The sequence below is a fragment of the Dermacentor andersoni genome, chromosome 6 (genome assembly GCF_023375885.2).
Source record: "Dermacentor andersoni chromosome 6, qqDerAnde1_hic_scaffold, whole genome shotgun sequence".
Taxonomy (NCBI): domain Eukaryota; kingdom Metazoa; phylum Arthropoda; class Arachnida; order Ixodida; family Ixodidae; genus Dermacentor; species Dermacentor andersoni.
This window is the reverse complement of record NC_092819.1, coordinates 90,598,854-90,614,238: the sequence shown is the minus strand read 5'-3', so window position 1 is coordinate 90,614,238 and position 15,385 is coordinate 90,598,854. Positions and strand designations below refer to the sequence as shown.

The following is a 15,385-nucleotide window of genomic DNA, read 5'->3' as shown; positions in this document are numbered from 1 at the left end:
GGTTAGTTAACTCGTGGGAAGAATGCGAAAAGAGTTTCTTCGTCATTTTTTATTGTTCATTTATGGTTTTACTGTGCCCTTCCCGTGCGGCTTCACATTCGGGAACTTCAGAGCTGTTCTTTAACCTCCTTGGGAGACCCCCAGGTAAGTGGTGCCTCCCATCAGAAGTCCCAACAGCAGCCGCTTTTTATTGTTTCGCTATAACTTCGCTAATAATTCGGAAAGTAGAAGTATGGTACTGCATTTTATTGATGCACATGCTTTCTTTTTTTTTTTTTTTTTGTCAGCAGCGAGCACAAAAACGTAAGATTGTGTTCGAAATCACCCTACGCAAGTGGCGCCACCGCTATAGTGGTTGTAGTTCAAACGACGTCCACGTCATCCGGCAGGCACAGAAGTTATGTAGGGGACCATAACGACCATAACAGAAACCATAAACACACACACACACACACACACATCTCGAGATCGACAAAACGTTGACAGAAATGTCACATTGGTAGGATTCTAGGCATTCATAGGTAGAAAAAAATTAAATAGCCAAACATGGTATTACTTTTACGTTTCAAGATGCGCTGCTTTCATTTGACTACACTTTCTCCCGTTTGGTTGGTTAAGAATCTAACGAGTGCACCGGACTGTCACTTGGCCTTCCTCATTACCTCTGTTCAGTTGCGCGAGTCTTGCACTTCATTATTTCGGCCAATATTGCCACGGAGGGTAACTTCCCTCCAAGATCACAAAAAGAGCACGCGCTACAGCCGATCACGATCAAGCCGAAGCCGTATGCGTGAGCAGCTGCCTTCTCAAAAAGCGCGGGAAAGGTGCAACACCTCCAGGCGCAGCTATTGAAACTACCATCGGTAACATGAGCGGTGACAAGATTGCCGCAGAAACGAACGATGTCGAAGTCAAGGCGCAGACGTAAGTGCACTGTACTTTCGTCGTCACTTGTCGCCGGAGCGCTTTCTTTTTCTTTCTCTGCATTTTTTTCAGCGCGCTTGCGCTGCGCCCAAAACATTGTCCGTGCTTGCACGATATTCGGTAGGGATGATGAAAGCAAAAACGGAGCGCAAAAAAAATGAAAGCGTGCGACGACGTGTCTTGCGGTTTTTGGTCGTGCTAATGGATAACACTGCATGCATCATCTGAGCTGCGGGTCCGACGGACTTGAGCAAACGTAGTTTCCGACTAAAGTTAATTGTGTAGGAAGCTCTATGTGAGCAAAATCGACACTCTATATCAAGATCTCGCATCCGCGCCATTCTCAAGCGAACTGAACGAGTAAATTTTATAAGCAATAATTCCCAGGATTTCCTGGATCTACTGAAGCGCATCTGTAGATTTTTGCATGTAACGCGCAGGCTGTGGTGAAATTGAACGTTTTCTCGGCGCTTGGTGTACACAAACTATTATCTTACTTGCATAAATGGCATCGTTGTGTTAATCGGATTTGTCATTTTACAGCCATGGTGAATACCAGTATCTCAACCTCTTGAAGGATATCTTGGAAAATGGAAAGCGCAAAAGCGATAGGACCGGAACAGGGACACTGTCGGTGTTTGGCCGTCAGTGCAGATATTCCCTCGCAAATGGTATGTCCTTCAGAATAGAAGCTTCTGGTGCACATTAAGAAAAATGCTGGTTTCATTGCTCTGCATATTATTGTGCAAGTGACGTGCTCTAGAGGAGGCCTTTATTTTTTGTCTTTTACATATTAGTTACATTCATTTTCACATGCGCATTTTGCAGTAAATACAGCTTTTTGTAGTGCTTACAGTACGTTTAATATACAGGATTAACTCTGGAAACATTGTATGGCAAAGAAGAATCATTTATTTACTATTATGTATGGCTCACTTCACTCCGGGAACTACATGAAAGAGAAAATATTGGTTGGAACAGCACTGAACAGTGTATATAATCCACTGTTACACAACTGATGCCATCCGTACTGGAGACTACCAGTCTTGTGGTGGCGCTCAAGACACAGACCTCGGCACAGGGCTTGGTGACCGTCTCATCCGTACTTTCATTGTATTGGAGCCTAGAGTGTTGTCACTGACTTCGCTTGAAGAATTTAAGTCACCATCCTCATCATTCCCACTATCATCATCTCACAGGTGGCAATTTACTGCAGTAGTGCGCTGGACAGATGATGTCAAGTTCGTTTGAAAACATGGGAAAATCTCATGCAGAGTGACTTCAGCGCTCAAGGAACACCAGCTGTGATCTTGTGTGAAAAAATTGTATTCAATAATAGCGTGGAATTCGAAACGGCTACTTCCATTTATGTTGTAAATGGCAAAATACATTTTGACGAAGTCTAATAGTCAAAAGTCATTTGGAAAATGGCGAAATACCCTTGTCGAGGTGGGCTCGGCACGGGCCGAAAAGTGATGATCGCTCATGACGAGCTGAGGTCGTTAAGGTCCCCTACAGTGTTAACCATATTTCAGACAGTTTTGTAGCGTCTTGTAATATCTTCCTGGTGCTTAGAGTGTTCTTAGCTTTTTCCAAGTCCCTTAGGGCCTTGCCTGTGCTACAGATGTCATGTGATCCGGTGACACATTAAAGCAACTTGCAGAAACTTGCACCATTGCTTGAGCAATGTTTAATGCTTCTCAGAGGAAAACGTGTCAGCAATCAAGAGAAAAGGTGAGTGGCACACAATTTGTCATGGCTGGCAGTAAGAATGGCATTTAGTGCAGTGGAAAGAACAAAGGAGCTACTGCCATCAGTACTGAAGCCTGACTGTAATCTACAGTTGAAGAATCTCCAGAGTTGTGGAAGGTTCTTGTCTACAAAGCCACTGAAGAGACACTGTGGGAAAGTTAGACTTGTGCATGCTTTAAGCCTTATGCCTGCATGAGGGCTTCTTTTGTTCAATTATGGGTACAGGGAATTGCTGCTTTCATAGCAGGCAAGCAGTATTAACTCCATTTTATGTGGTGTAATATTGCTTGTGATCTTGCAAGTCAGACATTACAGGTGCAGCAAATAGGCTGTCAGCCCCTTTGTGTGTGTGAGTTTTGAATGTTTAGAAGTGCTGATCTTTCCTGCTAGACAGCTTGTTCAGTGTGAGCTGTGAAACGATAACATATTGGTGGGTCAAGCATGTCACAACCACCTGGTTGTTGATTTTCTTGTTCTGACTGTGTAACATATTGAAATATTCAAAAGCTAATTACATAATGAAAACAGTTTTAAACTTGTTTTATTTTGTTTTCACCCAAGCAAACCAAATAGGCCTTCACCAACAAGAATATATCTTCCACTTGATATCTCACAAGTACAAAAATCGTAGCAGCTGCGATCTTCATATGTGAACAGGGAATGGAGAGACTGATCATAGCTCCAAAAAGGCACAGCAGAAAATACTTTCATGTGAAACATGCTTTATGTAGATTCTGCATCAGTGAAATGAGGCATGCAGCATAGCGCTTAGAGCATTACTGGACACAGTTCATGGAATCATTGGAGGCTGCATAGTTTTCTTTCCACTGTGTTCTAAGCATCTAAACTCTCTATTCTTTTCCCAAGGCACGATGCCACTTCTCACCACCAAACGGGTATTCTGGCGTGGGGTGGTTGAGGAGTTGCTTTGGTTTCTAAGGGGGTCTACTGATGCCAACGAGCTCTCAAAGAATGGCGTGCATATTTGGGACGGCAATGGCTCCAGGCAGTTCTTGGATAGCCTTGGCTTCACTGAGCGAGAGGAAGGTATGTTCTGCAACATTTTTTGTGTTTCAGTTTGCTCCAGGCCTTCTAGGCCAGATCAATATTGTGCTTACAACAGCTACTATCCTGAACTTCTCTGTTACATGCAACAAATTTCATTCGAATTGGATCTGCAGTTGCCTAGCAAGAGTGTTCCCGCATTTGACATCCATTTGAGTAGGGAGGAATAACAGGTAAAGCTACTGTATTTATTTGTCTATAAGTCAACTGAGTGTAGGTCAACCCTGTAAGTTCAGAGCTTCATTCTAGTAAAATAATCTTAATTAGGTCAAGTCCTATATTCCATATTTTTAAGATGATATGTTACCGAACAAGGCCTTAGTTGCCTGAACTTAACAGAATTAGAGATAGCACAACCATCTGAACTCAATATGTTATCATAGGATGCTTTGTTGACAAGAAGCCAAGGAGTTAAGTTCCGGAGACAAGGAGTTAAGTTTCGAAAAATTTGTGCCCTCTTGTCCCTTCCTCCTTTCTGTCTCCATTTTGTGCTAAGGAGCCATAAATTTTGTTGTCTAGAATTCTTCAGTGGGAGCCAACTAGCCCAGCAACACGTACTACTGAGTTAAAGGGACCCTGAAACAATTTCGATTATTTCGTACAAACGTACCGAGTCATTATGGTAGGCCCTTCTGATCATTAAGTGAAACATTTAAGCACTCTGCATAAAGTGTGTAATTTATTGTAAGGTTTTAAAAATGTGCATTGCTACCCCTGTGTTCTTTAGTCACCCAGCCCAACCGATGTCAGTTGACCGAGCTATCCGACTGGCTACCCAGGTCGCATCATCGATAATTTTTTCAACTTTATGATGAACAAATGTTGTTCGTAATAGTTGGAATGTTAGTTAATTTGTTTCTATAAAAAGAAAGTAACAGAAAGAGAATACACAATGACAATTTATCACTACACTGAAGCACTTCCGGTACACAGCAAGTATGGTCTGCTTGTGTTACAATGTGCTTCATCTTGGCGTGAGCTGCATGTTCAGTGTTTTTTCGAGCTTTCTTTTGGCGAGCACCATGGCTCACCCTTGTTGCGTTGTGGGCTGCAAAGGTAGTGAGCGGCGATATGTCAAGCTGCAACATTGTGTGCCTCCGCAAGGCAGCAGACGAGCAGAGTGGCTGCAGCGCATCAAACAGTCAGTATCTGATTGGTGCCAGGATCTACACATTTGCGGCTGTCACTTCACGCTGGAGGATTACTACCACAATAGAGAGCTTTAGCACGTTTGGTGTACGGGTAAACACACAAGCAAGTGGACTGGGCATTTTACCGCATGAGCGAAGGTACAAATGTGAGTGGTCTGCACGGTGCAGCCACCTGGTGGCACAGACCTCAGCCAGACAAACGCACAGACCTAATAGAGCAGTAACCAAGTGCGTTCTACTTTGCTGCTGGCGTAATTTTTCGGCAGGAACGTAATCATGTACACATCTTTTTTAATGTTTAAAATGTTCTACACTTGGTTATAGCAATAGTAGCTCCGTGTTTGGCTGGTTAAGCGCTGCGCCACCAGGTGGCTGCACCATGCAGGCCACTCACATTTACACTAAAGCCCCTTCATCATAGTGGTAGTAGTATAAAAAGGCTTCAGTTTGCACCTCTGCCCATTCGTTGAAATGACCAGCTTGCCTGCAGTTTCTGCATATTCGGTCACTGGACACGCTTGCCGCTGCGATGGAACGTCGCAATGCACGCTGCTTGGATAGGTCTCACAGGGCAACATCTGCCACGCAGCTGGCGGAGAGGTTGGAGAGGTTTCGCGTGCTGGCTCCAAGACAACCAGAAGTAGACGACATGACGTCGCATCATGATGCAGAGCCACTGAGGGCGGAGCTTAGCCCCGATCACTCAGCGAATGAGTTGAGGAGAAAAAGCATGGCTAGATGGGAGGGTAACTTTTAATTGTGGGCTCTCTTAATATAAGACACTTCATCTAAATTGTGGTGCTAATGTTTCACTGTAGCTGTACCCTACACGACTACACAATTTGTCCAAACCGTTTCAGGGACCCTTTAAGTTCTGTAGTGGTGACAGGGGATGGTGTGCCTGGTTGCTTGTGAAGTCTTTCATCACAGCTTTAGGTTGAAATCACTTGGTTTGATTTTACTTCGTTTCCAAAAATAAAATAAAAATATATTTTTTATTGCAATAGCAATTATATGGACCCTCCAAGCGCATTTCCGCCGCCGGCGTGGGCATCACTGTCGCCGTGCGGTTCCGTATAAAGTCCAAGGGAAATAACAGCATCGCTGCACACCCTACACTGCATGTGCGAGTGAAGGCGTGTGAGGGGCGCTGACGATCGCGGCTCAGTCTCGCCCACGCCAAAGAGATAAAAGCGAGCAGGAAGCGTGCAATTTCCCGTCGTGTGTGAGGCACCGACGGGGGGAGGGGGGCGGCGTTCTAGTCCGGCTGCAACTGCCCATGTGGCGGTTGCACACGGTCGCCTGGCCGTATCTTGAGAACCATCTGCGTTGAGTGCACAGTCTAGGTGCGGCGGCAGCTCGTAGCTTTGTGTGTGTTGTGTGCCCTCGGCGCTCACTTTTTGTTGAAGCGATAGACAGCACGAATCTCACTTCACTGGCTGCTGTTGCCACATTTCCTCACGCCAGTGTTTTGACAGTGAGTTTGCTTGTGCTTGCGTGACAGCATGCTTGTTAACTTGGTTAGTGTGCCTATGTTTACAAGTTTATGTGGCTGATAAAACTGCTATCCTTACTTCGTATAGCTGTCCACTAATTTGCTATCGCAATCAATGCTTCGCCTTTGGGGTGAAACTGCGACTTTTTGACTTTGCCTACAACCGAATAAATGCAGTGCCTTGTAAGGTTAAGATGTGACAATCGTTTTAGATTGTACAAGTCTGCAATGACTGACGTCTAATTAAACATGACATCTCATGTTGTAGGCGACCTTGGTCCAGTATATGGATTTCAGTGGAGACATTTTGGTGCTCTATACAGAGACATGAGAACTGACTATGGAAGAGAAGGTGTGGACCAGATTACAAACCTCATCAGCACCATCAAGAACAATCCAGATGATCGCAGAATGATTCTTTGTTCTTGGAACCCAGCAGGTACGTTCCTTCTGCAAAGCAGTGAAGCAACATCTGAGCCGGCTCCACTCTACAAAATAAACTCAAATTTTTGCTTTAGAATTTGAGGTGTGCTCACAGAGTGTGAGACTGACATTCTGTCTATTTGTCAAAGTAGGAGCTGCCGTTTTAGGTTGAGAGAAGGCCTTTCATTGAAAAGCAGTGTTCCGTTAGCATCAGCAGCACCAGCTTATTTTATGCTGCCAGCAGGGTGAATACCTCACCACTTCATGCCATAGCTTTGCACTACTTCTCAAGTACAGCCGCAAAATCATAACTTTGTCTTTATCCTTCCGCTAGCAATGTCACAGAAATTGAGCCAGTCCTTGGCAGTCCCTGTGGATGACCCATTGTAGAAGTCTGGCCTGACAGTTCGCATAGGCATCTCACTGGATTAACAGAAGTCTGCTTCCATTAAAAGTTCCAATAGTATCCGCTGATATTTACTATTCTTTTGTTGCAACTTCATTATGTTGTGTATCGGCACACTTCTACTTTGGTTCTATGAATCTTGGTTACAAGAGCTTCTGCTTCCGTGGAGTATTGCATCAGCTGACTACATTTTGTGTTTTAAAAGTTTCTAATCCCATCACCTAATACTCGGCTGCGTCTCCCGTGCCATGGTTACCAATAGACCTTTTCTGAAATGCGCGCGCAGTGGCAGCCACAAGGCACTATGGGAAGCCGGAGCGCTAGCCGCCGTGGCCGCCGGAGACTCGCCTGTTTGCCTGCTCCCTATGCAGGTGGTTAGGCACAAGGCAGTGTGGAATAACGGAGTGCCGGGCTGCACACGACTCGCGTGCTGCAGGCAAAGTGAATAGGCGAAGCTGCGGTGGCCGCGGCGACTGGCACTCCGGCTTCCCATACTACCTTGCGGCCGCCGTTGACGGTGCATGTGCATTCCTGAAAAGTTCCATTCTTTCACTGTTTCAGACCACCGGTTAGCTATGCTGTACATTACACAACTTGTCTAGTTCCACTTCTTCTTAATCTCAACTAAAATATCAGCTACAGGCTAGGGACTCAGCACTTCAAAGTCAAGGAGTCTTGGCGGAGCTTCTCTGTACTCGTGTCGCATCGGGTTCGGTTGCTGTTTTTTTCTGCATAAAGTGTGTAAGCATGTTGCAGGCATTGCAAATGCAGAAATCCAATATGGATGCTGCACGCCCATGTAGCATCCACAAGGTGGCACTTGCCAGCATTGACAACGGGAAGTAAAGCAAATTTTGTTGAAAGCATGAATACTCCTATATTTGGGGGTGGACATTTGTGGAAAAGGTACTCTGGACAAAATATATTTTCGAATGTTTAGTGCAGCAATAACTACAAAGAAAATAAGGTATGCAACTTCTGTAATGCATATTAATGCTTGTTAGAAAATTATGCTTACCTTTTGTATCCTAATGCTATGTTGTTTACAACATCCAGCCTATTAGCTTGTGTTTTGGCAAGCTGTGTGACAAACTTTCTTTTGCAAACAGATCTGAGCAAGATGGCACTGCCTCCGTGCCATTGCCTAGCGCAGTTCTACGTCAGTGAGGACGAGCTGTCTTGTCAACTCTATCAGCGCTCGGCTGATGTGGTATGTTCTCTATTTATGTGCCCTCTTTTCATTCCTTCCTTCAGGAAACATCACAAGCTAAACAGCATGACAGCCTCTGATCTAACCAGGTTGTCAAATTGTAACCAGAAACCATATCCAAGAGTAATTCGAAGAAATAAAAAATAATAATAGAACGATCACACAGGAGTCTGCAGAGGTTGCTTCTCTCTGGCAGTAAGCTGGACTAAACGTGCCTTCCTCTACCGGTGTGCTTCTCTAGGACAGATGCAGGGCACAGGCTGAAAAGTATGGGAAGTTATATAGCTGACAGACCTGCAGCTCTGAGTTGGGTCATACCAGCTGGCTTTAGCAACTGTGACTCTCTTCGAGTGATGTAGCAAAGAATCATTCGTGTTTCTGGTGTATACCCCCCCCCCCTCCCCCCCAAATATGTGCTCTTCTTCTGGGGAAAAAAAAAAACATTGCTGCAGACCCACTGCCTTTGTTCAAATTTACGTCATGCGGCACTTTATTAAAATGCTCAATTAGATTCTATGCGTTGAAGCACACGATAGTTACAATTTCGATTTATTTCCAACTGCTCCCAAGGAACTATTCATGTTCCTCTCCCATAGCATAAATTTTGTTTTTGGCTTCGTGGTAACTGTTCATATTCTGCACTGTATTTTGCACCATAGTGAATATGTGCCAACCTTGTGAGTAGCTTATTTGCTGCTTGGCTGTTTTAAAAGAATGCACTTTGGTCCTATGACAGAGGTGCAGATGGGACACATTCCCACAATGTGGGTTTTTTATATATATGTTTAGCCTTATCCACACTCTCCCCACCCATGTGGCCACATAACTCTGGATTACGCAGTCTCTGGGATAGGCTAAGTTTTCATTGCACCCAGCTTGCTCAATGAGATTAGGAAACCCTGGGGAAGCATACAAAGAAAGCTCCGCTTTAATAAAAAAAATTGTGCACTTGAAGCTGATATTTGTTGCAGTGAGGATATTTTGTTATCATTCTTGTTTCATTGCTTAATTCCATAGAGAACAGAGCTGGTCACCAGATTCTATATAATGCCAGTACATGTAAGCCAGTCTGCCTGTCTCGAGGCTGCTCCGTCATCTACTTGGCGCGAAACACACCCATGCCAAACTTGGGGAGAGATAGGCAATGAAAGCTTTGCTTTAGAAGAGGTGTCCTCGATTTAAAAGTAAAATTAATTATAGTATGCTGGTGTTTTACATGCCAAAACCAGGACATGATTATGAGGCGCACCATAGTGAGGGAGTCCGGGTTAATTTTGACCACCTGGGGTTCTTTAATGTGCACCCATTGCATGGTACACGGACGTTTTTGCATTTCACCCCATCGAAATGCCGCCGCCATGGCCGGGATTGGATCCTGCGTCCTCGGTATTAGCAGCACAACACCGAAGCCACCACGGCGGGTGTCTCCTTGATTTGGATGTAGCTTCTGCCCTAGCAGTTACAGTGCACTGCACATTTGTCCTCAGTTTAACAACACGGCCTGTTGCTTATGCAGTAGTCCTTGATTTGACATAACACGGGCCAGTTCTCAATAAGCTTTTGGCGCTGTGGCCATTCGCTACTTTCAATCTATGTTCTGTGGGAGCATTGTTCAAGCTCATAGTAGGAGACAACATTGTACTTCACTTGTTCATTTGATTCATGATTTGATTCATGGTTCAAGGGCAGAATCAGTTTTTTTTCTTGCACAGAATAGTCAGCTTGGCTGGCAGAGAAAGGTGAATCACATTTGAATCATCAGAGTGACTCTTAGGACATGTTTGTAGACTTATAACATGTCAAATGTGAATTTCAGGCAAACAAATATTTATGCCTACACTTTCGTTGCCAATGCATACTGACAAGACCGGGTAGCGATGCCAAAAATAAAATATCACTTCCAACACAACTTGTTCTTTTATTTGCAGAACACTGACTGACTTTGTATCGTGCAGTTAGTGATCTCATCCGTGAAATCCTTTCAGGGATTGGGCGTGCCATTTAACATTGCCAGTTATGCTCTGCTCACGCACATGATGGCCAAAGTGACTGGAAAGCGGGCCAGCGAGTTTGTGCACACACTTGGTGATGCACACATCTATCTCAACCATGTTGACGCCCTCAAGAAACAGGTAACACTCCTACAGTCTCGATATTTGCATAACTGCTCCCGCGTGGTGTCACTGTGCCGATCACACACACACACATATATATCATAAGAAGCCAACAAACAAAGACACCAAGAACACAGGGGAAGTTACTTATACTGACTAATTGAATTAGAAGAATGATAAATTAATGGTATGGAAAGTGGATGAAAAAAACAACTTGCTGCAGGTGGAGAACAATCTCACGTCTCGTGCGATGCGCTACCAATTGAGTTACCACGGCAGTGTTTTTCCGTCCACTTTCTGGGGTATTTGTTTACTACTAGGACTAACCTGGGGAATGTTAGCCAGTGCCATCACTCACAAACCTTAGCGGCGGATGCGGAACATCTTTTCTGTCGCAGGTGTCACGTGTACGTGATCTTTTTGGGTGAAGGCAACTGGTCAATAAAGCCACACATGCTACCTGAAGGCATCAATGTTGCCAGATTCGAGACCCTTGTTATGTAATGAACGAGAAGAAAGGGGGTTAACCGGCAGGCCTGATTTTATTAATCATATCATACGAAGCCAACAAACAAAGACACAGGGGAAATTACTTGTACTGGCTGATTGAATTTAAAGTGGATGAAAAAACAACTTGCCGCAGGTGAGGAATGATCCCACATCTTCGCATTACGCATGTGATGCTCTACCAATTGAGCTATTGCGGCACCGTTTTCAGGCCCATCGGTTAACCCCTTTTCTTCTCGTTCATATATATATTGTGAGCAAAGTATTCACATCTCATCTTCCTCATCTGTACATATCATCATCGATTCATGTCATTATCGTATCTGCACATATCATCATCACAGCTGTGACTTCATTGTCGTCGTAGCCCGAAATCTTCAAGAATAAAGAAGTTTCTCAGCATATATATATATATTGCATCTTGTGCTTTCATCATGACTGCTTTGTGTGGCAGTGTCGCCCACTGGTGTCTTAGATGTCAATTTAAAGAAAGAAGATTGAGTAGTTGCAACTGAATTTCTGACCATAAGTCAAATGGACTGGTATTGAATGTTTCATCAGGTCATGACTGCCAAATTTTACTGGTGTTTGTAGTTGAGCCAACTGAACCACAAATAGGGTTTAAAGCGCTTGGTTAATTACATTAATGATCAGGTTTAGCACATAAAATGCACATTTTGACTGCTCAGGTTAATTCGGACCACCTAGGATTCTTCAGCATGCACATAAATCTAAGTACACAGATGCTTTCACATTTAACATCCACCTGAATTTGTGCAATATCGGTGATCTTTCAATATCTACAGACCTTATTGAAATTTGTATTGTATATTCTCCTGAGCCCGCGGCATGCCGTTTGCCTTTACATATCAAACAGCACTACTGAGATTTTGTACTACTTATTTCACAAATTTGTTTTACTGGTTACTGCGCTCTTGAACAGACGACTTCTGCCGACATCTTGTGCTGCGACATCAGCATGGAAGCTACAGTGCTAGTGATGTGATCTTGCAATTCTGCCTTTTAACACAATGGCAGGCTCTTAACGCCATGTGCACCTATGTTTAATTTATCTCATGGTGTAACAACGTCGGTGGCAACGTACTCTACATAACACACTTTCTTGAACCTTTTTGCTGGCAACTATCATGCAACAGAAGGATACTTGAAGTCCATTGTTGTGGAACACTTTGCCTCCAGTGCTTTTGTTTTTGGTGTATATGTACATACATGCCTGAACACCATTGGCATCAGAAGTAGCAGCCTTCCGGGCTGCCTAGTCAATTTTAAGTAGTAGTGTTTTCTGGTTATTTGAAGTTTTTTCTGTGTTTTTATGCAACTTGATCTGTCTTGTGTGAGACTCAGTGTAATTGATTTTGGTCCGAAATTTACAGCTTGAACGAGAACCACGACCTTTCCCAAAGCTTCTGATAAAGCGTGACGTAACAGACATCTTTGATTTCAAGTCTTCAGATTTTGAGCTTTGCGACTACAACCCCCATCCAGCAATCAAGATGGAAATGTCGGTGTAGAGTTTGCTGTGGCAGTTATAATTTTTGGGCTTACAGTCAACGTCAGATTTTTTGTACTCCCTAGAGGCTGTGAAAACATCCGAAAAGTCGAGCCGTTTGAAAAAATGAATGTGGGCCGTTTACTGCTCAGAAGGGCACCGAATGCCACAGGCACGTCCGAAATAGCTCAAAAGGCCTGCCAGTACACTTTAGGGGTATCGGTGCTCGTACTGTAATAGAAGACGGCGAGTACACGCGTATATAATTAAGGAATACATAGTCTTCCCTGACAATTGCCCCTTCCCACTCGTGGTATGCCTCACCGCAATACTTCGCACATGCTACACTGCGTAACATTGCTGTATTGAGGCGAAGCCGACTTTTGAAAACCAGCCTTGTGCAACGCTTTGTGCTTTTTGAGCTTCGAAGCCATTGGCGAGGATTAAAAAGGCGGAGTCGGCCCTATTGCTAACAGCGGCGAATCGTTTCAATGAAAAACACGGCACTGAACAGCAAGAAGCTTGGTAGCAAACGTCGAAGTAGCTGCAAAATTGCGCCAGTGGTGGCTTTAATTAATGCCGTTTTTAACCTGCAGTCATGACAAAAGGGCTGAAAAATCGGACGGCGAAGGTTTCTTGGGTCTGCAAAGGTGTCCGAAAAATCAGGTGTTGACTGTACAAGGCTTTTGCTGTCTTTTTCTTTCTTGTCTCCGAGAAAAACAGCTTTTATTTAAGCGTTGTCATTGTTTTTGTGATATTTAGTCACAATTTTTGACCACCATTTACAACTTCCATGGTGTACATATGCGCTTCTACGTGTCCATGTCTCGATAAATAGCTGTACTTCAAGATGGCATGTTTGGTGCCCATTTTGTTTTAGTGTTATTGGGGCATTGTGATTATAGCATTTATTTTTTGAAGAAAAATGGCATCTAACATCTAACATGGGGGCGTAGAAACAGTGGACTTTAATTTCACAGGTTCTTTTTTGTGCGATATCTGTAGACTCTTCTGTGTATCTCTTTCATCGCCTATGTATTGGCTAGTCTTTCCTAAAGCAACTGAATTATTTTCACTATTATAATAATGGAGCACTGCAGTTGTCATGACTGAATCACTGGAGGTCAGGTTTACCATTCTGTGTTAACCACGTGTTTTAATACTACTGTGCATATTTTTCCTTGCCATATGTTCATGCTATGTTCAACTTCCCTTCGCTCTCCTGGGCTTTTGAACTTGATGTAATTATTCTTTGGGTCAAATTAAAAGAGGCAGAAAAGAAGTCTACGAACCCGGTTTTATACCTGGGTGTAACTTGCAGGCAACTTTTGCACCTATTTTCTTGGAAGGTATATGCTACAGTTAAGTAAATACAGCAATTTATTGTGAGCTGTTGTTCTCACCTGAAACTTGGCCAAGGACAAGCTGGGAATAGGCGATTTCAGGAGGAGATGGTGTGTCAACACATTACTGTTTCCTCTTGCCTTCAAAGCCGATGTTATTGGGGTCAGGTGTATGCATGCTTAGTAACTCAAGTTCAAGTTACCTGGCAAAGGTCAAAGCAGCAAGTCTTAGCCCAGCCAGGACCTTTGGTCAGGATGGAATTTGAGACCAATGACAATGATATTTGACTTTGGCTAAATTAGTTAAAACTGAGTAGTATGTGCTGTTGAAACAACTGTGGCAAAGCTGCAGGGCTGGTAATTGTCTCTTATTAACAGCCCTAAATAGCACTCATTTTCTGCGAGTGGCAAAGGCAGAGCCTTTTGCCAGTTTTGGTGTCGGGTACGCCTGTTTCTACAAGCTTACACTTGTATGTAAAATGTAGGGCTTTGCACAAGCGCTGCTCTATATCCATTCTAAATCGATGCATTTTACGCTATGCAAAATTTAATTGTAGTTGCTCTTTCATCGACAAATTTTATTAACTGCAATCAAATTAGCAGAAATCTACTGTTTCTCTTTTGTGCATTACATGCATTTACGTATGCATGCATTTATTTTGCTGAATGAATCATTTAACTGTTTATTCCAGTCTGTCATGATTTGTCACATGGTGGCCATATATATAAAGGCATAAATTGACTCGGCTAGCTGTTTGGGCGAGATGGTTGTACCTCTTGCAAGTATGCTAGCAACAGCATGCACCCATTCTGTTGTTCAATGTTGAAAACCAAAGAAAAATAAAGCAACTCAAGTTGGAACTTGTATTTGTGAGTGACTCAATGTACAACTGTTAAATATTTGCCTTGTGCCTAAATGCAGCTGTAGCTTACAGCACAGCAATGCTGTACCTCGTTTCAAGCTGGGAGATCCTGGTGAACACACGGACATGCGACACTTGCCAGCCTGTGCCATTGCCTGCTAGAGAAATGGACATAATTGCTGCGCTTGTCATTTGGGCTATGTATAGACATTCACTTGCTTACTTAAAGCGATGCTTATTAATAACGAATTCAGCTGTCATAAAACATAGGTACCTCTAACATGGTCCATAGACCTCTTTAGGTGTTTCATAAGCAGCACTGTGCTTGAGACCCCAGTAAATTGTCAAGGCATTTTGTGCTTTGCAGGAGGAAAAGTCAATACTTGCCAGGCTGTCTAATGTTACTTTAGAATGCAATGTTGTCCTTTACGAAGTAAATTTACTTCATTATGCTTATAAATGTTTAATTAGGCCCAAACAGACTAAAAACCCACACGATCACAGAGAGTTGGAAACTTCAGGAAAGTGTTGCTGCCCATTTTGCATTTCTTTTTGCAGCGAAGCTCTATATAGCTACCCACTGGCGGTGGTTGATATCCGTCCGTCTACATGTCGCGTTAAC

At 43.5% G+C, this 15,385-nt stretch overlaps 1 protein-coding gene across 1 annotated transcript; it reads left to right on the top strand.

Moving 5' to 3' along the window:
* Nucleotides 1-20: 20 nt before the first annotated feature.
* On the top strand, nucleotides 21-14,761 carry Ts (Thymidylate synthase). The gene is made up of 7 exons (XM_050171325.3): nucleotides 21-924; nucleotides 1,468-1,595; nucleotides 3,544-3,723; nucleotides 6,656-6,826; nucleotides 8,326-8,426; nucleotides 10,412-10,558; nucleotides 12,442-14,761. Exons 1-7 carry the CDS (start codon nucleotides 869-871, stop codon nucleotides 12,577-12,579), a joined length of 921 nt encoding a protein of 306 aa, XP_050027282.2. The 5' UTR covers nucleotides 21-868; the 3' UTR covers nucleotides 12,580-14,761.
* The last annotated feature ends 624 nt before the right edge of the window (nucleotides 14,762-15,385 follow it).

Excerpts from the sequence above, each read along its gene's own strand:
- Ts (XM_050171325.3), top strand. The coding sequence starts at position 869 with ATGAGCGGTGACAAGATTGCCGCAGAAACGAACGATGTCGAAGTCAAG. Across the intron at positions 6,827-8,325 it reads TTGTTCTTGGAACCCAGCAG|ATCTGAGCAAGATGGCACTG; the intron begins GTACGTTCCTTC and ends TTTTGCAAACAG. Across the intron at positions 8,427-10,411 it reads ATCAGCGCTCGGCTGATGTG|GGATTGGGCGTGCCATTTAA; the intron begins GTATGTTCTCTA and ends AAATCCTTTCAG.